Source organism: Schistocerca americana, chromosome X (genome assembly GCF_021461395.2).
Source record: "Schistocerca americana isolate TAMUIC-IGC-003095 chromosome X, iqSchAmer2.1, whole genome shotgun sequence".
Classification (NCBI taxonomy): Eukaryota; Metazoa; Arthropoda; class Insecta; order Orthoptera; family Acrididae; genus Schistocerca; species Schistocerca americana.
The window spans coordinates 764927192-764949789 of record NC_060130.1 but is presented as its reverse complement, the minus strand read 5'-3'; the positions used below and the strand labels follow the sequence as shown (position 1 = coordinate 764949789).

Genomic DNA, 22598 nt, shown 5'->3' with positions numbered 1-22598 from the left:
CAATGTGGTTACCCACTCACTTCTAGATGTTCATTCACTTCTCAACTGCGTATTGTCCGCTGTCAATTGTGCTACCTTTTTCAACAAAATCCGTGTCCGCTTCTGGTTCCGACACACCTTCTGTCCCTGACTCTGCCATTGTGTTGCTTTTGTTCCCATTTAGTCCCAAAACAAAACATTTAAATACAAGAATAACCTGACTTCCTACAGCTCTGTATCATCATACTCAGTATCACCATACATCAATACAAAAGTAATCAAATGCCATGAAAAACAACATCCTACTGCCCCAAACACACTAACTCTTATGCTGGAAAAAAAAAAAAAAAATGCCTACACACAACATCTAAAATGGCCTGCCAGGAACCATACTCAAAACACAAACAAAAAATGAAAGAAAACATCCAACACTCAAAAAGAAAAATTGGTCAACACTCACCACATTTTGTGAATGTAATGCAGGTGGTGGGCTTGAATGTCGTACTGTACAGATGACACCCGCTACTCTGACACCCAGTGTAGATGGATGTTGGATGTGGATGGAAACTGTCAGGATGCGCCATATTAAAACTTGTCCGAGTTTCCCCAGCGATTTATTATTTCCAGTTACAGTCCCCTCGTTCCTCTCGGTCTCCATCACCGGGTCCCGCAATGCTGAGGACACCACTTTGCTGTCTGTGAAACTGCTTGGCACGGAATGGCTGCCTCAGCGACCCATGCAACGCCCTGCTGTGCATCGGCCTTGTACGGCCGCGGAGTTGTGATGACGTCAGGATGCGCCAGCAGCCGACTCACCGAGGTCCGTCCCCATTGCCTCAGCGCCGCTTGCTGCGTGCTTCTTCGCTGTCGTGGTTAGGATTGCGGCAACAAGTGCCTGCAATCTGACAGCCAAATCTGCAGCCCTCACCTCGAGATGCCTCTGGCATGTGTTAGAAGCCAACAAGACAGCCCGTGGTAGCAAGCTGTGGTGTGGCCCGCCGGTGGCTGGTTGCACCCCCGCGTTGGCCTCAGAGGGTCAAACCAGCAACCTACCGTGACTAGAACACTGGCGCCCTATCTGCTGATGCGTGTAGCCAGTGGTGTGACACGCCCTGCCGTCCAGAAGAGCTCTCACACTTGAATGCCTTGTTAGTGAATCAGCACATATTTATACGTGGCTGTGTGCCTCTGGTTTGCTAATGCGCCCCTCCGCATCATGTACTCATAGGTGTTGGGCCAGTGGGCCCCTTCTGCCTGCTTTTGCGCCATGCACACCGCTGCGTTTACTCTTTTCAGCGGATCTATGGCTCTGTGGCCTCCATTCTACTTCACAACTGCTGGTAGCGTAACTTACAGTAAACAGGCCCGCACCTGGCTGTAACTTGTGTGGTCAGAAATATTTCACCGAAGCTAACCTTCCCCCATCTTAAACGGTGGTGCTGCTACATAAAAAAATCCTTGGGTAATTAGAGTATTGAATTTCAAACCTTTGGATTCGTATTCTAGTGTTTACCCATGAGCCACCGAGATTACAGCAGAAAAATCGGAAGCCACATTCCATCCTGTGTAAACAACCTCCACACAAAAATACTTTCACCATGTGTCAGAACAGCCACTGTTGCCTTCAGGTATGCATTGTCACTCATCTGGTTCTTGACTTACTTGTGCCCTGCCATTGGTGTGTGCCAATGTGTACCATGACTCCATTAGTCCAGGCAACCATTTCCCATACTTTGAGCATCTAAAGGTGCTATTCCTGGACCAATGCTAATCACAGCCCTGTGACAAGTGGTAAGTAGACACACACATGTGGTGTAGTGGCTTCTGCACTCCATATTAAGGTAATGTTTGGGATGGAGGGGCTTCTCACTGGTCCTCATTGTTTAACACTGGACTGTCAACTGATCTGCAATGCCGTGACCCCATTATCCACTGTCACAATGCACGACAGTCAACAGTGACCACTATCATCAACATGACATTGTCCATGGCAGTTGGCTCTAGTGACAACATTTTTCCCTCAAGTGAGGTACTCACAATACTCCCTTGACATCTTGGAAGGAAAAAACCTGAGATGGAATGTCCATTGAACCAGGCACCTAAAATTTGGCATGATTGAATGCACTGATACTGTGTGTCTCACAAGAACCATGCCACTGACCAGTGTTAAGGTTTGATGACATCCTAGTCACACATCTCATTACTTGTTAATAATAAACATTTTTACAGATGTAGCAATCACCTGCTGTATGGAGGTAAGTTTTCCAGTAAAAAAAGAAAAAAAAAGAAAATGTCTTCTGGCAGCTTACTTGTAGCAGATGTATGGCTCACCAGTCGAGCTCTTTCTAATTCATTTCTTACTATGCTGTTTACATTAATTACACTTTACATATTTTTTAGAGCATATCTAGTTTGAATTCTTTATTATTACTGGGCAGATTGTTCACTACATAAATTCTTTAAACAATCTCCTAACTTTAAAATATGTGAAAAAGCATATAAAAATAGATTTGGCTCCAAAGGAGAATAACTGAATTAAAGATTCTCAAAATGAAGAATGACTGAATTTTTTGCAGGTTTCTAGTAAAAGATTTCACAAAAATCTCATATAATGAATTACTGAAAGACAGACATTGTTTCCAACATAATTTTTATATTTTGAAACATATACAGTATACACATTCATAATACAATACGAATTCACACAGTATGGTATTAGTACAGTTTACACACACTCCGTGCATACCATAGCCAACAACCACCTTCCACATGAGAACAAAAACATGTATATCACAGTTTAAACCAAAATACTAGCCATATTTTTGTTTCCTTTAGTAATATTTGTACAGTTTTCCATTTTAAAATACAATCCTCATCTCATCTTTAGAACTAACCAAAGCGTAAAAAAGACTGAAAATGAAAAAATGAACAGATACAATATGTAATGGTTATGGCTTCCTTTTCCGAGACGAACGACGCGATTCATTGTGTTCTTCAAGAAGCCACCTGTTCTGTCAAAATCATCTGCCTAAAACAAAGAAAGGAAAAATATGAAAAACGCTGCAGTCATTGAATTCACATAGTTGCTTTAGTGATGACGTATACTCTTCCCCAAGTACTGTGTGTTATTAAGCCTCTGCTTTTTCAAAAATGAGACGTGATAGCAAATACATTTTCTGATATGGCATTACCAGTGAAACAAAAACTTTTTTTTTTTAATTTTGCTTACTAAATGGAACATTTAATGTTACATTTTCATAAAAGCAAATTACCTTTTAAGTATCTAATATTGAAATGACTGCTGCACTTTGGCTAATAAATATTCACTCTTATTATCTCTGTTCTGTACTGTATTGTGAAAGTTCCAAGAGCAATATTAAGTAATTATTCATAAGTGTAACTTTTGATTATGATTTAGTGTAGACACCACATTTGGTATTTTCATAAATAGCTTTGTATTTTTGGTGTTTATTCAGAAGCCATATCACTTACTTGTTATAAGCTCAGCGTTAGTTGCAGCTGAAGACATGCCATAGTTGCTCTGAGAAATAAATGGCCCAAAGTACTTTAGAGAATAATTTTAATGTCATAAGAGTGTTTGTCAAAACCTTTCATCCATCCCTGTCAAAGATACACAATGTGTTGCCTAATGGATGCCCATCTATTTTTTTAGCCATGTAATTCTGCATGGAATATTTTTCTTCAAATTCAGAGGTGCCACAAAAAGATAACATTATACTGGAGCAACCTCAGTAGTGCCATCCATGTCCTGCATGTCTTAAAGTGAATGAGATTCCATACTGCTCTGGGACCAACATGTTCCACTCTGCCATAATCATCCCCCTCTTTCCATCAATAGACATCAGATGTCAATATGAAATTCAGGGAATGGGAATGACTAACAGGGGTATGAGGCACCCTCTGCGATGCACTAATCTGTGGCTTGTGGAGTACATATGCAAATGAAGATGTTGAAGCTATCTGTATTTTTTAGAAACTGCGATGCATCTAATAACTCTACCGTGCCTACCAAATTAACAGCCAAATGATAAACAAAGTTTATACAGGCAAACAGTTAATGGTGCTATCCCATAACATTGTATGTTAAGAGCTGGATAAGCTCTAACAAAAGAGCTATGACATTTTCTCTGGTGCAAGAAATAGAATAGAAAAGGTGTACACAACCTAGTTACAGATGCCGGTCCAACCAATATGTAATATACCATGAATTTGGAAATATTTTGTTAATGTACATTTTGAGGTGACAGTAAATTCATAGCCTGAACTTTCTACTAGTTACTGAAATCTGTAGCACCACAAAAGATTTCAACCTGTTAGGAAACTGTCCTTTAGTGTATATCAGCAATGGTTTAGAAGCAAAAGCTCTCAATGTAACACTTAAAACTTACCAAAGTGTTTCAATAATATTTGAGTCAATACATTAACCTCCTCATCTAACATACTATAGCTGGTCTTAATGTCTTCCAAATGTAATGTAATGTTCTAGTAATAATGTGATGTCATCTTTAAGGACTGTACACAAGCCTGGGAATAGGGCCTGTGTCATATGATGAATCTGCTTATCTGAAAAGCACACAACAGTCACTTGAAGTAACATCATGTTTGAATAAGAATGTGGTCAGTATGCTGGTTTCAGTCAAATCATTAAAAAATAGGGCTTTTGGACTGTGTGTGAGTAAATCCACAACAATTATGAAAAAGATGACACCTTACAATGTTCTACTTTTCTTCCAGTAACTGGATGTAATTTATGTACTCACTGCACCAGGATGGTTCCATAATCAAAGCCACACTCAATTTCACTCTCCATCCTTAGTCCAGCAAATCTTGATACTCTGTTATGAACTCAACAGCAAAGGGATGTTAAATTCTTATTCTTTCTTGGCATTTAACTTTTTCTTATAAAACAAGAAGCTTCCACTTGTACAAGAATTCTGTTGCCACCTACAACTGGGACTTTTATAGGCTCCTGAAACAATCATTTTAATGTTTGGCAGAGCCCCCAATTGAGAACTGTTTCTTATTACTCTTCCTCTTATAGCATATTGATTTTAGATAAATTTTTTTCCTCTTATAGCATATTGATTTTAGATTTTTTTTTCACAATACATTAAACGAACAGGTGGTATCCACTAAAGATGCTCCAAATACATATTTCAAATTGTGAAAGATGATCAACAATGTCATGGTAGTGCACTGATTGTGAAAACTGGTTTGTGCGGTAAAAATAGAGTAGATGCAAGTATTATTTTAATGTCAGAATACCCCAGATATTAAAGACATCAGAAAAGTTTAAAAAATTAAAAATAATGTCACACATACCATGTGGTTTAGAAGTTTCTCCTGATATTTCACTTCATTTCCAATTTCAAGTGTAACCTAAAGAAATAGACACACAAAATCTACATAAGTATATAATGGATAAGTACATCAGTTTATAACTTCTTGTAAATACAGAATTATCTGACAGTTAAGTAAAGGAATCCCGACATTTAGCATATTTTATATTGAAATTATGACAAATTTTGCACTTACATGAACAGAATTTTCCATCTGTGCTTGACAGAATATGACATCAATAGGAAATAATTCCCTTATGTTCTGCAACATATTATTTACTTGGTCATGAACTGGCCTTCGGTTTCTTACATCATCAGGTGACAACTGCATGTCACAGGCACAGACAAAAAATATTTTGCAGAACATCAGGAAAGTGATTCCTATTTAATATTACACACATTCTGTTGAAAATCTATTAGAGACTACCATCTTTTTCACCTTCTGTAATACCAACTGATGATGACATTTTGCATATGAAATATAAGACATATTTTACAAATGAAATGTGAAAGTTCTTGGACTGACACAAGTATGGTGGTAATATGACACAAATATGGTGGTAATATCAATGCTACCCTGTTTTGTGATGATTTTGTTGTATGTTGTAAATTAATGTAAGTCAACATGATCAGCAAATTAGTTCTGTTTGCATGGTTTTCTAAAGTAGTCTACAGGTGTTGTGTGATTTCCATTCAAAAAGATGAACTAGAATATTGTTCATGAAGGTATATTCCATCTTTGCAACTAAATGAAAGACAAATTTTTTTCCCCAAATGTGTCTGATGATAGAATACTGTGTTACCACAAATTTATTTGTTTTGGTTGTCTTACAAGAAACAGAAAATCATCCAAAATTGGTGAAGTTTTGTAAGGAGTCTGCTCATTCATTTTCATTTAAGAAATGAGTAGCTGCATTCAAACATGTTGCACAGATCTTGAAGATGATTCCCATGAAGGATATTCAAAAAGTATACATCACAGATGATCGAAATATTGATAACAGTGTAGGTGAAACTATTATTTTAAAAGTTTTTCACTACTGTTGTATGAATATTTACAGTTGTTACTGCTGGTTGATGCTGTTGAGTTTTTCAGATTACTAAGGCACAATATGAATTACTTTCTCAATTAAACATTTACATTTGACTGCTATTTAAAACTTAACTTAATAAATACACTCCTGGAAATGGAAAAAAGAACACATTGACACCGGTGTGTCAGACCCACCATACTTGCTCCGGACACTGCGAGAGGGCTGTACAAGCAATGATCACACGCACGGCACAGCGGACACACCAGAAACCGCGGTGTTGGCCGTCGAATGGCGCTAGCTGCGCAGCATTTGTGCACCGCCCCCGTCAGTGTCAGCCAGTTTGCCGTGGCATACGGAGCTCCATCGCAGTCTTTAACACTGGTAGCATGCCGCGACAGCGTGGACGTGAACCGTATGTGCAGTTGACGGACTTTGAGCGAGGGCGTATAGTGGGCATGCGGGAGGCCGGGTGGACGTACCGCCGAATTGCTCAACACGTGGTGCGTGAGGTCTCCACAGTACATCGATGTTGTCGCCAGTGGTCGGCGGAAGGTGCACGTGCCCGTCGACCTGGGACTGGACCGCAGCAACGCACGGATGCACGCCAAGACCGTAGGATCCTACGCAGTGCCGTAGGGGACCGCACCGCCACTTCCCAGCAAATTAGGGACACTGTTGCTCCTGGGGTATCGGCGAGGACCATTCGCAACCGTCTTCATGAAGCTGGGCTACGGTCCCGCACACCGTTAGGCCGTCTTCCGCTCACGCCCCAACATCGTGCAGCCCGCCTCCAGTGGTGTCGCGACAGGCGTGAATGGAGGGACGAATGGAGACGTGTCGTCTTCAGCGATGAGAGTCGCTTCTGCCTTGGTGCCAATGATGGTCGTATGCGTGTTTGGCGCCGTGCAGGTGAGCGCCACAATCAGGACTGCATACGACCGAGGCACACAGGGCCAACACCCGGCATCATGGTGTGGGGAGCGATCTCCTACACTGGCCGTACACCACTGGTGATCGTCGAGGGGACACTGAATAGTGCACGGTACATCCAAACCGTCATCGAACCCATCGTTCTACCATTCCTAGACCGGCAAGGGAACTTGCTGTTCCAACAGGACAATGCACGTCCGCATGTATCCCGTGCCACCCAACGTACTCTAGAAGGTGTAAGTCAACTACCCTGGCCAGCAAGATCTCCGGATCTGACCCCCATTGAGCATGTTTGGGACTGGATGAAGCGTCGTCTCACGCGGTCTGCACGTCCAGCACGAACGCTGGTCCAACTGAGGCGCCAGGTGGAAATGGCATGGCAAGCCGTTCCACAGGACTACATCCAGCATCTGTACGATCGTCTCCATGGGAGAATAGCAGCCTGAATTGCTGCGAAAGGTGGATATACACTGTACTAGTGCCGACATTGTGCATGCTCTGTTGCCTGTGTCTATGTGCCTGTGGTTCTGTCAGTGTGATCATGTGATGTATCTGACCCCAGGAATGTGTCAATAAAGTTTCCCCTTCCTGGGACAATGAATTCACGGTGTTCTTATTTCAATTTCCAGGAGTGTATGTTAATGCCTCCCAGTGAGGTGCTGCAAATTTCTGCTACCAAGAGACTTGTCAATGACAAATGCAAATTCGAGAGATACATTTAACTTCTATAAGAATTACTGGTGCCCAAAAATCCAAGCACAACAGCCAGTATGATTTTAATTGATGTACAGTGAGAGGAGGGGATGTGAACACTGTGTCTCTGATTGCATTCATGCGTTCAATTGTACCAATTGTATCACAGTGTCATACCCATTCCAAAATAATTCAAGCTTGTGGTAGAGGTGCATGAAGGAAGGCATATTTAAGGTGAACATCTAAAATTCCATTAAATGCCATTTCTTGATAGAGGAACTTGGCAAAACTAAACCACATTTTGCTTTTTTTTTTTAATTTTTAGATACTACGCACAAAATATTTTCCTCAAACATAACTCGTATAATCTATCACACAGAACACTATGGTGCCCTGATTTATGCATCCCAGTCATACTGAAATTTGCTCAATTTTTTGCCACTAGAGGACAACCTTCAGACTTCTACTTCCTCTTTACTAGATGTGAAATGAAATATTGCTGAGTTTTCCCAAATTCTGCTATGTTCCAACTTATGCAATAGTTTAACATGATCCACACAATCAAATACTTTCATTAAATCAAAAGTGATATCTAACTGCACTCAACATTTCATTCAGTCCTTCAGGTATCTTGTACACAAAAGAATTAATTACATTTTCTATTCACACTCCTCTCCTGGAAACAAACTGTGAGCTTGGCAATAAACAGTGTGTACAGAGATATGTTACTAGTTTTTTTCTAAATGACCTACCATATTTACTCGAATCTAAGCCACACTCGAATCTAAGGCGCACCTGAAAAATGATACTCGAAATCAAGGAAAAAGGATTCCCGAATCTAAGCCGCACCTGAAATTTGAGACTCGAAATTCAAGGGGAGAGAAAAGTTTTAGGCCGCACCTCCAAATCGAAACAAAGTTGGACCATTGTAATACGAGACACAATTTAGGTCGAATGAATGACGATACAGCTACAGTAGTTTGGTTCGAGTCGTAAGCTTAGCAGTTAAGCTTTACCAGGCAGCCATTGCTATGCATCAGGCGCTCTGTCCATAATTATACGGGTACCCTTCCTTTTTCACGTGCTTCGTCTGGTTTGAATCGATTGCTTATTTTTCTTTGATCTGATAAGTGTCGTTCTCCTTGTTGTAGGTGTTTACATCACTCTAGGCTGAAAATGCATTATTGTACTGTGTCATGCATTGTTTGTCGCATTCTGATAATGTGTGTTTACGACCTGTCGCCGCTTGCGGCACGGCTTGCTTTTGTGCGTGCTACCGCCGCTTACAATAAAAAAGAGGAATTGTCACATTAGCGAAAAAATTGAAATTAGAGTCATCTTAGATTTAAAAATCTAGTCAATTGTCGTGCTTCATTTCTGACTGTATCACTATTAGGCATAAGAATAATACGAATATACACATGACATGATATGTAATTCTTCCGCGTTTGCTGTTGTCTCACACTAGTTTCGTAGTTTATTAGGCAGACAGGATTTAAATGAGATAGCAGTAAACACAAAAGAATACATGGCAAAATGTTTATATTCGTATTATTCTTATGGCGAAGAGAATACTGCATGTGATTCACAATTCATAAAAGTTCCTATTAGCAACCATCTCTTCTCACAGGTAGGAAAAAATTCAGAACGTACAGTTGGCCATATTGACAAACATCCCAAACAGTCTTGCCAGTCAGATTTTCGTCGTACATTGAAATACTGCTACATTCGAAGATGAACAATACGGAATTTGTATTTACTTCGTTGGATAATGTATGAAAATGCAGTGGTCGAAACTCGGGGCGGAGAAAAAAAGCTCGTCTTACACCTTTTTTAAAAATTTATTTACTGACGCAGAGGTTTTGGCGCCAGTATTTATCTTTGTGTCTGCAAAGCATGCCTGTGTAGTGCTACATATATTCGAAGGCTGAAGTTGTGGTGGCACCTACAAACATTTTTCAGAACTTCCGCTTACTTTGCACTCGATTCTAAGCTGCAGCCAGTTTTTTGGATAACAAAAACCGGAAAAAAAGTGCGGCTTAGATTCGAGTAAATATGGTACTCAAAAACTTTTAAAAACAATGATAGTAAGGAAATCAACCTACAATTCCCTACATTCTCTCTTTTTCCCATTTTGTAAAGTGGCCACACCTAAAAGATGCATTGCACAGATACTTAAGTATGTGTTTCATCTCATCTGTGTTTGTTACATGTAGCTGTCAGTCAAAGTAGATGTCTTGAAGTTAAGGTTCTGTGTATGTTCCTGGCCAATAAAACTTGGATATAACAGTTGACAGAAAGTGATTAATAAATATTTCACACCCAACTTCTGCTTTGATATGCTTCTCACAACTGAGGATACAGTTTCAAGTTTGTTGGAGTGGTCATTTTCCACATAACCTATACAACCATTTGTTTATAAAAATTGTACATTTTTCATGCTGCAGTATTTTCCCAGTAGTGTTTTGCCTGTTATGTGATGAAGACCTTCGCATAAAAGGTGAAATCTGTCTGATAAAGTAAATATCAACACTGCAGGAAAAAGTATTTTGTTTATAAACTAGTACTGATATTGTAATGGAAAGCACTGGAGGAATGTAAATAATTTAAGAAAAATAAAGCTAACAGCTCAGTGACGTCAGTCAATCTCCCCCCCCCCCCCACTCTCTCTCTCTCTCTCTCTCTCTCTCTCTCTCTCTCTCTCTCTCTCTCTCTCTCCCCCCCCCCCCTCCCCTGAAGAAAAGCATTTGTTTGAAAGCTAGCAAAGTTCTCAGTCTTGTTTCTGTATTTGACAACAACTCAGCATGTCTACTATTCAGCAACCTTTGTTCCTTAAATTATTTAAACTGAATTGATATAGTTTCAGTTTTGTTGTGAAAGATCAATAGTTGGCATAATGTGTGGTTCTAGCCTGTTGAATTAAATTCTCGAGTACTTCTCAGTGTTTTATGTAGTGAAATTTAGTAACTGGGCTACATTTAATTTCTTCCAAATGCTATTTTAATAGCATTAGCCATTGAAATGGCTCCTTATCACAAGTACACTTTGGTTTGAAATATTGTAATTGATGAGAAACTATCAAAGAAAGTGATTCAAGTTGTGAGTAATGTGAACTTTTTGGCAAGAATAGCTTTCAAAACTGTCTTTGAAAGTTTGCATTAAAGTAGACCCACGCCACTAAATCCCTTGTTGATCACCTTTGGATATAATTCTACTGTACTGCCTCCCAGTATTACTATTTGTCCATCATGATCTGATAGACTATCACTCACCCCCAGCATCCCCCTCAACCAAAAGAAGAACCTATGGTGGTAGTTAGGACAGTAACAAGTTGATAATTAATGGAAATTTTGAGAGATAGATGAGGGTTCATAGCAACTGCCTTCAGAACAAGAGGGTTGAGGGAGGAAACTATAGGGTCCTGGAAAGAGTAAGACCTGTGATAACTGAAACCGTAGGATATGTAAGGCTTAAGTGGTTCCTAGGTCTTCAGATAACAATGTCAATAACTATAATTACTTTTAGATTAAGAAGACCACTGACCAAAAACCAGAAGCATTGGGTTGTTGATAGGCACGCACAAAAGAAAGAAAACTTGCTAGCTTTGGGAGTTATCCTTTGATGAGCTAGAGTAAAAAAAAAAAAAAAGGCACCACACACACACACACACACACACACACACACACACACACACACACACACACACACACACCTGCCTCGGCTCCTACATTCCTACATGGTGGACTAACAGTACACTGTGTATGTTTCCTGTATGCATTACTCTAGCTCGCTTTCTTTCATGTGTGCCTAACAACAACTCAATGCTTCTGCTTTTTGGTGAGTGGTCTCCTTTAATCCAAAAGTATTTGCACTGAACAAGAACTTTCGTACAACATCAATACATATAATTATTTTACTGCTTTTTTGACAATGTACTGCAATGACAATGTCAGTTTCAGTGTCAATGTGACCTCATGAGGACTGCCTTCCTCCTCCTCCTCCTCCTCCTCCTCAAGTACTTTTTGCGAAGATGATACACTGTAGCAACAAAGACTAGTAACCCAATAAAGACAGGCTATAAACAGTAATCACCAACCACAAGTCAGTGCATGATGATATGGAAGAAAATTTTACTACATATAAAGGCAAATCACCTCTGGCACGTTTTCATGTTACAAGAACTGATGTCTATTTGTAGGTGGCATTCTAAGAGTGGTTGGGCTTTCAACACATATTAATCAAATACCAGATACATTTGGCTGTAACAACATGGGTTTTATTTGGAATAATATCGGAATTTTGCTTTCAGTTGCCCATCTGGGACTGGCTCATGATAGAAATTGTATAACAAAACTTCAACACCAATTCCAAATGAAAATTGTATTCCATCAGATAAGATTCTGGACATGAACAATGAACACCAAGAACAAGTATTTAATGTTATAATTGATGAAATGATCCAGAAAAGTCAGCATGGCAGCTTATAGCCCAATTGATATAATAATTTAATTTTGAGTTTTTTTTTAATTTTTTTTTTTATTAAGATTCTTCCAATAAATTCACCACTGTCATTATAACTGATAACTAGACACAAAATACATGCATTCTGCTTTTAATGGGGAAAAGAATGTTTCCTGGGCCCTTTTAAATATGCTTTACAGGAGTCCAGTAAAATAGCTATCAACCTCACATACATTTCAATATTCACTGTATGGTGATAATGTTTCCAAATATATTACATGCTTTAAAAAATATTTAAAAAATGAGGATTTCTGTGTTCTTATAGAAAATAAAACCATTATTCAAAGTATACGTACAGCTTTCAAATCATGAATCTTGTCTCTTAACAGTGCAGTCATCTTTTCATTTTCTTCTTCCAGAATATCTCCATGGTCTACGTTTGTAGGAACTGGTTCGTAAAACTGTCCTGTTAAAACAACATTTACAGTACTATGAATTTTGTGAAGTACAGGCAAATATCTTAAGTAAAATGTTTACTAAATTAAATACAAATTTCTGGATGAAAACAAATTTGTTGAAAATGAAGAACAGACTGCTTCCGAGTTTCACATCAGTATGTGTGTTGCAGTATCTGATTAGTAATTACAGATAAAATATATGGCAGGCAGAAAACTGAAATTCCTTTTTTTCTACACAGATAGATTTTTAATTAAAATATAGTACATATACACTGACAGGAAAAAGAAATCACAACACCAAAGAGTAATTAAAGTATAGGTATGAAATTTTAGGAGTACGTTTGTCGAGGTATCATATTTAAGTGATTAACATTACAAGATTACAGGTTAATGTAAGTGAGAGATAAGCCATAAATGTGAAATGCTGGCACATTAATAACCAGTGTAATGGCCAGAATGTTGAATGCAAGCATGCATGTATTGTGTTGTACAAGAGCCGAATGTCAGTTTGTGGGATGGAGTTCCACGCCTGTTGCACTTGGTCAGTAAATACAGGGATGGTTAATGATGTTTGTGGATGATGCTGAAGTTGTTGTCTGCTGATGTCCCGTATGTGCTCGACTGGAGACAGATCTGGCGATCGAGCAGGCCAAGGCAACATGTCAACACCCTGTAGCACATGTTGTGTTACAACAACGGTATGTAGGTGAGTGTTATCCTCTTGGAAAACCATTCCTAGAATGCTATTCATGAATGGCAGCACAACAGTTTGAATCACCAGATTGACATAGATTTGTAGTCAGCATGTGTGGGATATCCGCTAGAGTGCTGCTGCTGTCATACAAAATCGCACCCCAGACCATAGCTCCATGTATAGGTCCAATGTGTATAGCACATAGACAGGTTGGTTGCAGGCAAACAACTGGCCTCCTCTTAACCAACACACGGCCATCACTGGCACCAAGGCAGAACCAGCTCTCTTCAGAAAACACAAAGAAACCTCCAACAACCTGCCCTCCAATGAGCTCTCGCTTGACACTACAGAAGCTGCAAATGGTAGTGGTTTGGGGTCACTGGAATGCAGGTTACAGGGGGCCTGGCTCGGAGCTGTCCTTTAAGTAACCAGTTTGTAACAGTTCGAGGTATCACTGTGGTGCCAACTGCTGCTCAAATTGCTGCTGCAGATGCAGTACAATGTGCCAGAGCCATATGTCAAACACGATGGTGTTTTCTCTCAGTAGTGCCATGTGGCTATCCAGAGCTTGGTCTTCTTGCAACCGTACATTCTCGCAGCCACTGCTGCCAGCAATCAATATTCCTGCCAAGTCTTTCTGCAATATTGCAGAAGGAACATTCAGCTTCTCATAGCCCATTCACACTCAGTGAGGTACTGATAATGGTGTCTTTGTCACATTAAAGACATTTTTGACTAGCATGAACGACCACGCCCAACCTCAAAGGAAGCTACCACTTACGACCATTACAGTGTGTATTTAAAGCAAACCTGATTTGCATCCTCATAGTGGTGCTACTAGTGCCACTCTTACGTGACTGGTGCAAAATTTGAACAGACATCCTCTTTCAAATGTAGAAACATGCCTACCAACTTTCATCTATTTCAGACAACTCCTTCTTGATATTGTGATTTTTTTTTCTTTTTTCAGTGTGTACTGTAAAAGTCAGTTGTTTTATCAATGAATTTAATGCACTATGTTATGACAGTAATCAGTACATGGTCTGCACAGAGCCATGTGTGTTTATTTCTCAATATAGTCATCTTTTAGATCAATTCACTCTGTCCAATATTTTTGCAATGAATAGTTTCTATAATGTCTGTGTAGTACTTCTTTAGATGCAAAACAAGGTCTGAGTCAGAGGGTACCAAGTCTGGTACCCAACAAGTTTTACTTCAACAAGTTTTACTTCAAACTAACCCCAGCTTTGCCATTACTGAAGTACCTAAGTGGACTGTTGCATTTTCCTAGTGAAAGATTTTTTTTTCCTTTCTATTGCAATCATAGTCTCTTTCCTCATACGTTTCCATTAAGACCTGTCTGAAAAATGATTTCAAGCTCATCTTTTTTGGCACAAAGCCACCAGTTTTCATTCACTGCTTTGACAGTTGTTCACTTTTGCACACAGTAATCAAGTCGTGTCTCATACACAATAACAAATTAGGGCACAAAATTAATAACATTCTTTTTACAACAGTTTAAACATTTCTGACATTTTTTTCTCATTTTCTTTTGACTAGCATTCAAGATTTCTTACATTTAATTCATACAAAATAGACCATACTTTCCCTTCTGGTATGAATACAATGTCAGCTGCTTCATAAACATTTAACTGCTGATTACACAATGTCATAGTGTGCCATTTTTTTATATTTACATCAGTGACTGCAGAGTGGCAAGTCCTTAATGTGGATCATCTTCAAGGGAAGTAAGGACATATTTGAATACAGCTGTTCACTCTTTTAGTGTTGAAAATGAAGCAGTAGGCTCTTCATAAATGAAACTCCATTGGTGATAAACAGTCCAAAACAAAGATTTTAGTACAATATTTTACTTAATACATTTGAACAATAAAGCTCAATAAACAATACTATTCTGTAGATGACACTTGCCTAACAGTATTATGCAACATGCACCAACACAAAAATAACATTTTTTTTTCCTACTTGCTCAATGATCTCTGGAACAAAGGATGAACTTACTACCAGTCTCAAGCCAATTCCAATCAACTGAAGAGCTTGGTCCAGACATATTGACCTACAATACCACAGAAACACAAAATACACTTATCTGAAGCTGACAAGGGAACCTCCCCATCGCACCCCCCTCAGATTTAGTTATAAGTTGGCACAGTGGATAGGCCTTGAAAAACTGAACACAGATCTGTGTTCAGTTTTTTAAGGCCTATCCACTGTGCCAACTTATAACTAAATTTAAGGGGGGTGCGATGGGGAGGTTCCCTTGTGAGAGTAACTTCTCAAAACAGACACTTTCTGGCACAACCATTGTATTAGTCACCTACTGTCATCATTTGCTTGTGTCGGCATCAGTCATGTGTGGTACATACTTAAATGGTTTTAGAAAAGTCCTCCTTGCCAATGTCATTGTTTTATGTAGTAATTTATTATGACTAATTTATTAAAAACTTTTGTATTATATTCTCACCAATGCAGAAATTGTTACTCCATAATATTTAAAATATTTTGGGTGTAAGGATGATATCCAAATGGTATACCTGCTGTCAAGTGATATTTTTCCAGACCTGGTTATAGAAACGACACAGTAATGGCACACGCCTCCCTAACTCTGCATAAAGCTGAAACTATTCAGTGGTGGAGAAAGAATACTGGCTATTATTTAGGTCATCAATAACCTATAACACCATATTTTTTAGTTGTCATTATAGAGCACCATTTACTTTATTTGCCATTTAAAGCATAATCCTGGCCACCTTGAAAGAGGGGCTTGAAATCTCCAGGGGCATGGCATTATTGTGGTGCACATGAGTGGATGAAATCATAACTGGATGACTACACCTTTCTGAGAAATCTAGAAAAAGATTATCAAGAAATTCTGCAGCACTGAATGGGAAACTGAACAACAGAATGCAGATTCAAAGCTGCCACCATGCCTCGAATAGTACTTTATATGGTATAATAAGAAAAAAAAGGTGGGGTGCTTTGTTAAGAAGTATGTTAGAGACAACTGCTTGACATCTGTAAACCCAAAAACTTAAAGTTGAACAGTATCTCAATAACACCAACAGCTAGTCATCTAGGGCCTCTTAAGATTTACGGCACAATCAATAAATGATTTTACTGGCCACATCTATTCAGAGGTGTTCACCGTGTATAAAATGGTTGACAATGTCAGACATGGAATGCCTTAGGAAGGAATAACATGCAACAGACGAAACTGAATATTTGTTAGCAATTGTAAGTGGGCGTACTTTATAATTAATAAATAAATAACGCGTTGGGGAATTTCTTCCGTTTAGTTGGCCGACTGGGAGTGTCATACCAATATCGAAAGGCACAATGCATTTGATAGAACTATAAATGTGCTCTTTGGATGATTCCCAATTATGTCATGAGAAATTATTATTAGTTACTGAAGTAGATATACTACCAACAACACTCTGCTCAGAAATAGTCATAAGAAGCCCAACTGATTGTGGCAGCTGACATACTGAAGTGCAAGTTCTCAATTTATTTGCTACTGCAGCAAGGTAAAATTTTTCAGTACAAGCCTTTATCAGAGGTTATTCATGCTGTCGAATGTCATACCCAGTGACTATCTATTACTCCCAAACAAATTCTGTAACCAAATGTTGCAACATAAGCCATTGGGCATGCTGAACATGCACATTACTGATAAGTAGAATAAGTAGGATACAGTACTGTCATTCATGAGATTTCCCAAAACAAAAGCCAAACAAGATACCTTAACAATTTACATCCCTTCTCTTACTGCATGGCTGTAAGGTACAGCTGATGTACACACTTGTTCCATTTGTTCTTTAACATCTGACTTAATGATACATGATAAAAGATAAGGTTGATAACTGACATCAATATCATGCAAGATATTCTACACTTACATACAATACTGATAATCTCAGGAGGTCTTGAGTCTAGATATTAAGGTCTTCAGATCAAAGAAGGTTCTGAAATAATATTTTGGATTGGGGTTTGGTGACGACTGGGTGTGAACATTTTGACAGCCTGTAGAACTGAGCAAAGAGCAGAACACTGTCAACAATTTTTATGCTAGCCTTTACAATGACCCTAAACTTAGGATGTTCGTGGATTCTAACACCACCTAAGTTACTACTGACAAGAGGATAAGTTCCAGCCCATTGATACCACTGGATGGTAAGAATAATTACCTGAAAACAAGACCACTGATATGTCACCAAAAACATCAGAAGACACGAATATCAGAAGAAAGAGTCCATAACTTGCTCACACACTATGTTGGCAAAACAAGAGGGCACCATTATTTTTCTACACAGGAAGTAATGCCATAGTTTTGAGGCTACGACTATAACATGTGAACTATGCCTCCAGCTAATGGACCTAACTTGTCAACTTCATGCCTGTTGCCATACTATTTAATTTTATGTTAGATGCTCAGACTCTGTGAGGTCACTGTTGTGCATTTCAGTCAATACAAGAATAAATACAACCTCTGTGAGGAGCAAGAATGTGTGGTTAGCATCTCTGGGCTAAGCAAAGAGTTTTATGGTTGCTCGATTTTGAGCATGTGCCAGCCTTTAAAGAGGAGTTTACAGATACAGTTGATGGTTAACAGTTGGTCAGAGGAAGTACAAATTTTCTGGCTGCATGTCAGAAGGAAATTGAACAATAACTTGCACGTACGGAATTTCACCCAGGATTGGAGCATTCATGATGTTACTGCAGCACAGTAATAGTTTTTGAGAAAGAATATATTAAACTAAACCCATCAATCTATTGTGCTTGATGAACTCCCACCAAGCACTTACTATTAATTATGAAACATTCCATATCTGGCAAGGAGAGGAGTAACTATTGACGAAGTGAGCAAGTAAGAAAGGATCGTCACAAATTCTAGAAAGAACAAGATTTAGTGTGTTGCGCATCTCTGTACTCATATAATTTTTCAACAGATTGCTTCAGATATGCTCTCCACCAGCTCCAAGCAGTTGTGAATCTCAATCAATCAACTTTGCTTTCTGTATTTTACTGATGCCATGGTTTTGCATATATTCAGAACACAGCATCCCAACATTTCGCCAGAAGATGATGGGTATGAAACTCATCGAAACATTGCGACAATATGATGCCACCACTCAGCTGATAACCTGAGAAGAATTCATCAATCAATTTCTTGGTTCAATGTTTGATTGCCATACAGATTCACAAATGAATGAACTTGATACTGGTACCCCTCTCCCTCCCCCAGTATTAAGAAACAATTAAAATTACTTAAAACAAACATAGCATCAGACACTGATGGAATACCAGTTAGATTTTACATTGAATTAGCCCTTTCCTCGATCATATTTATGGACAATCGCTTGTGCAGCAAATAGTCCCGTGTCACTGGAAAACAGCACAGGTCACATTATTTTCAAAAAAGGTAACAGATAAACCAATATTGCTAATGACAATTTCTTGCAGGATCCTAGAGCATATTCTAAGCTAAAGAATTATGATGTTCCCAGAGGAAAATTAGCTTCTCTCAAAGAATCAGCAGGTATTAAAAAATAACTGCTCATCTGAAACACAGCAGTCTTTATTCATAAATGACACCTTGCAATCAATAGATGCAAGTGAAGAATCCATGTTCCTAGATTTCAGTAAGGCATTTGACACTACTACATTGTCAACTACTAACTGAGATACGATCATATGAAATATCTTCACAAATATATGATTGGCTTGAGGAATATTTGACTAACAGAAAACAGAATAGTCTTTTACATTATGACACAGTAAAATACTCAGAAAAAAATTTATATCAAGAAACCGGTGTTATACTGGATGGCGAATGTTCCACAGAAATGAACGTAACATTAGGTATGCCATGAGGAAGCATGATAGGACCTCCATAATACTTTCCAAGAACATAAACAATTAACCAGAGAGGATTAGCAGTACTGTAAGATTGTTCACTGATGATACAGATGTGTATATGAAAAGTTGGACAGTCTTAATGAATTACAGAAAGATTTAAACAAAATTTCCACTTTGTGTAATGAATGATAGCTCTCCTTAAATGTGAATAAATGTAGATGATTATAAGATTGGTGGTGTTTGTCTTCAGAAAGTCAAATTGTATGAATATTTAGGGGTAATACCAGAAAGGAATATGAAAATGGGATGATCACCTACAATCAGTATTAGGCAATGTGAAAGACTTAAATCTGTTGGAAGGATTCTGAGAAAGTGCAGTGCATCTGTACAATAAATTGCAAGCAAGATGCTAGTGCAACCAACTCTAGAATGTTGTTCCAGTGTTTGGAGCCGTTATCAAGTAGACACAAGAGCAGACACTGAATGAATTTAGACACATGCTGCTAGTATCATAACAGGTTGGTATAGGCCACACAAAAATGTAAAAGATATGCCTGGAGAACTTCAATAGGAGCAAAGTGATGGCTACTAGGAAATAGAATGCTGATACTGTCTTCTCTCCAATGAAAGAAGTACAGAACACAAGAGTAATATAATCAGAACTCTGTAAACTGTACTGTGGGAGGACTATGACTGTATCTTGCACACACATGCCATAATCAATTGGTCACATAACCAAATAAACTGAGATATGGCTTAGAAAAGTTTGATCTTATCTTTTTTAATGCCATGTGCTGCTTTTCAGAAGCAGGTGAGAATTTTTAAGTGCCAACAAAATTAATGATAACAATGTAACCAAATATTATGGTTTATCAGGAGAAGGCAGTTCATCACAGGAAGAACTGCAAACTTGCTCAATGCAAAAAAGTGTATGAGGAAACTTAATCATCAGGAAGGTGTTACGTGTGCTTCGACAACTGGTAAGCGTGTTCCAGCTAACGACAACTGGTAAGCGCGTTCCAGCTAAATTGTGTTTGAGTGAAACCTTGTATTGCCCTAAGAGATGCAAGGATAAGATAGCTCAAGAAAGAAAAGAGCAGACATCTGCTACCTATTTTAAGGCAGATTATGTAATGAAAGATATATCTATTAAAGACCAAACAAATGTCAGAGACAAAAAGAAACTTAAGTACACGCAATCTATTTCGTATGCCAAGAACTAAAGTAAAAACTGAAAATGGAGCTGGCAACATTGTGAAAACATAGTACTTTCATGACACAGGATACATTCGCAATGGAACTAAAACCCTAAGATAAAAAAAAAAGTAGTTAACCGAGTAACCTCTGCTATGCGTTTAGAGTTCCTAGTCAAAGGTATGACTTGACTACCATTAAAACTGTGTACTTTGCACTAGGTAACACAGTAATCTCATAATGGCATTCCTTTCTGGGGGTCAATGCACAAGCAAATATTTGTTATGCAAAAATTAATTGTCAAGATCATGATACGAGTACCACCACAAACACCTATCAAGCCAATCTTTAAAGAACTGGGAATATTACCTGTCCCATGCATATACATCGTAGAAACTGTTTCATTTATAAATAAGAATCTCACATCTCTCTAAAACAACTCATGATGCGAATGATAATCACACCTGTGATTGTGGTAACATTCATCTGAGAAATCATTCTGATGCCTAACTTATGGAGACTAAACTATGTCTTCCAAAACTTTAATTTTGTCCAAAATGTATTAACCATTAATGTGAAATAATGTTCAATAATAATAATTTCCATGTTGACTTTGTATTGTAAAAAGAAGAACACTGCTTAGAAACTAATGTAATGAAAATGTATGTATATTCTGTCCTTTGAAGTGCATATATATTTAGGAAGCTACATCGCAAAAAGGTTTATGCTCATTCAGCTATGTACTGTTGTGTCTTTTATCTCATATCATGGACATGATTTCATGGGTAAATAAATACATACATACCAAGGCATTATTGGGGTATTTATTTATTCTAATCTTCTACTGATTTTCCTCTATTAGAAAATATCTTGACAAACAGGGTTAGCATATCTCCTATTGAGGCAAATCCTAAACAAGAAGTCATTTCCTAAAGAAACTTCCTGCATAAAAGTCACAATAATGCCATGGAGACCCTGTAGTACCATATTAGTGAAACTAAATGTAAGGTTACGGAATCTATACGAATTCCAGCAAACTTTTAATCAATCTAATCTATATTCTTAAAACCTAATGAACAATACTAGTTATAGAAGTGATAAACTGAAAAGTCAACACAATTCCTTGGTACAATGTTCTAGAAGAAACAAGAGAGAATGGAGCATCACATTCACTTGCAGCAAGCAGACGTGAAGAAGGCAAACCCAGGAACCATTAAGGAAGCACAATTAAGTATCATATTCAATAAGTACTGCTGTTCAATTTGCAGGAAAATTAACTGTCAAAATGTTAATAACTGGAGTGAGTAGCGTATCATAAGCGATTTTTCTGTATGTATAATCTTGTTATTAATGATGATTATTCAAGTGTGAAGTACATGAATGTCCAAGTGAAAATGTGTCATCTAGGAATGGCTGAAAAATTGCATCATTTTTTCAGAAACAAATAAACCCAAGATTTTATCACCAAATAAGACTTGTTGCTGCTATTACAAAAATTCCTAATTTGTTCAGTGATTCCTGCAGAATGCAAAACATGTTATATTTTCGTTTGGCTCAACAAATAAAGGTAATTAAAGATAACTTTTTAAAAATTCCTTGCCATAGTTTTTCTACCTGGATCAGTTTTTGAATGACGAAAAAAAGAAAAATCTCATCATCAATACACATTATACACTGATAATCTGTGACATAGTCACAAAAGAATAACATACTCTCTTGTTAACAAAATTACTACACAGGACATTCTCATCCTCAGTTTCAAGAGCCTATATCAAAAATTAAAAAAAGAAAAATGCAGATGAGCAAAAGGTAAACTGTTCTGACATTTATCAGCTATCACTGCAGTAAATTGAAACAGCAAACTTTTCATTAAATATAATTTAAAACATGTGAATTTGTAAAAGTTAGGCCATGA

At 38.1% G+C, this 22598-nt stretch overlaps 1 protein-coding gene across 4 annotated transcripts in view; it reads right to left on the bottom strand.

The window, feature by feature from the left end:
- Positions 1-2612: 2612 nt before the first annotated feature.
- The window catches only part of LOC124556708 (BET1 homolog), a 37499-nt gene continuing 17513 nt past the window's right edge, over positions 2613-22598 (bottom strand). For all 4 annotated transcript variants that reach the window (XM_047130694.1, XM_047130692.1, XM_047130691.1 and 1 more), the window contains exons 3-5: positions 12814-12923; positions 5323-5379; positions 2613-3007 (exon numbers count right to left, since the gene is read on the bottom strand). In XM_047130694.1, coding sequence (XP_046986650.1) covers positions 2852-3007; positions 5323-5379; positions 12814-12923 — 323 coding nt within the window. In that variant the 3' untranslated portion in view covers positions 2613-2851. The remainder of the gene's footprint in view (positions 3008-5322; positions 5380-12813; positions 12924-22598) is intronic.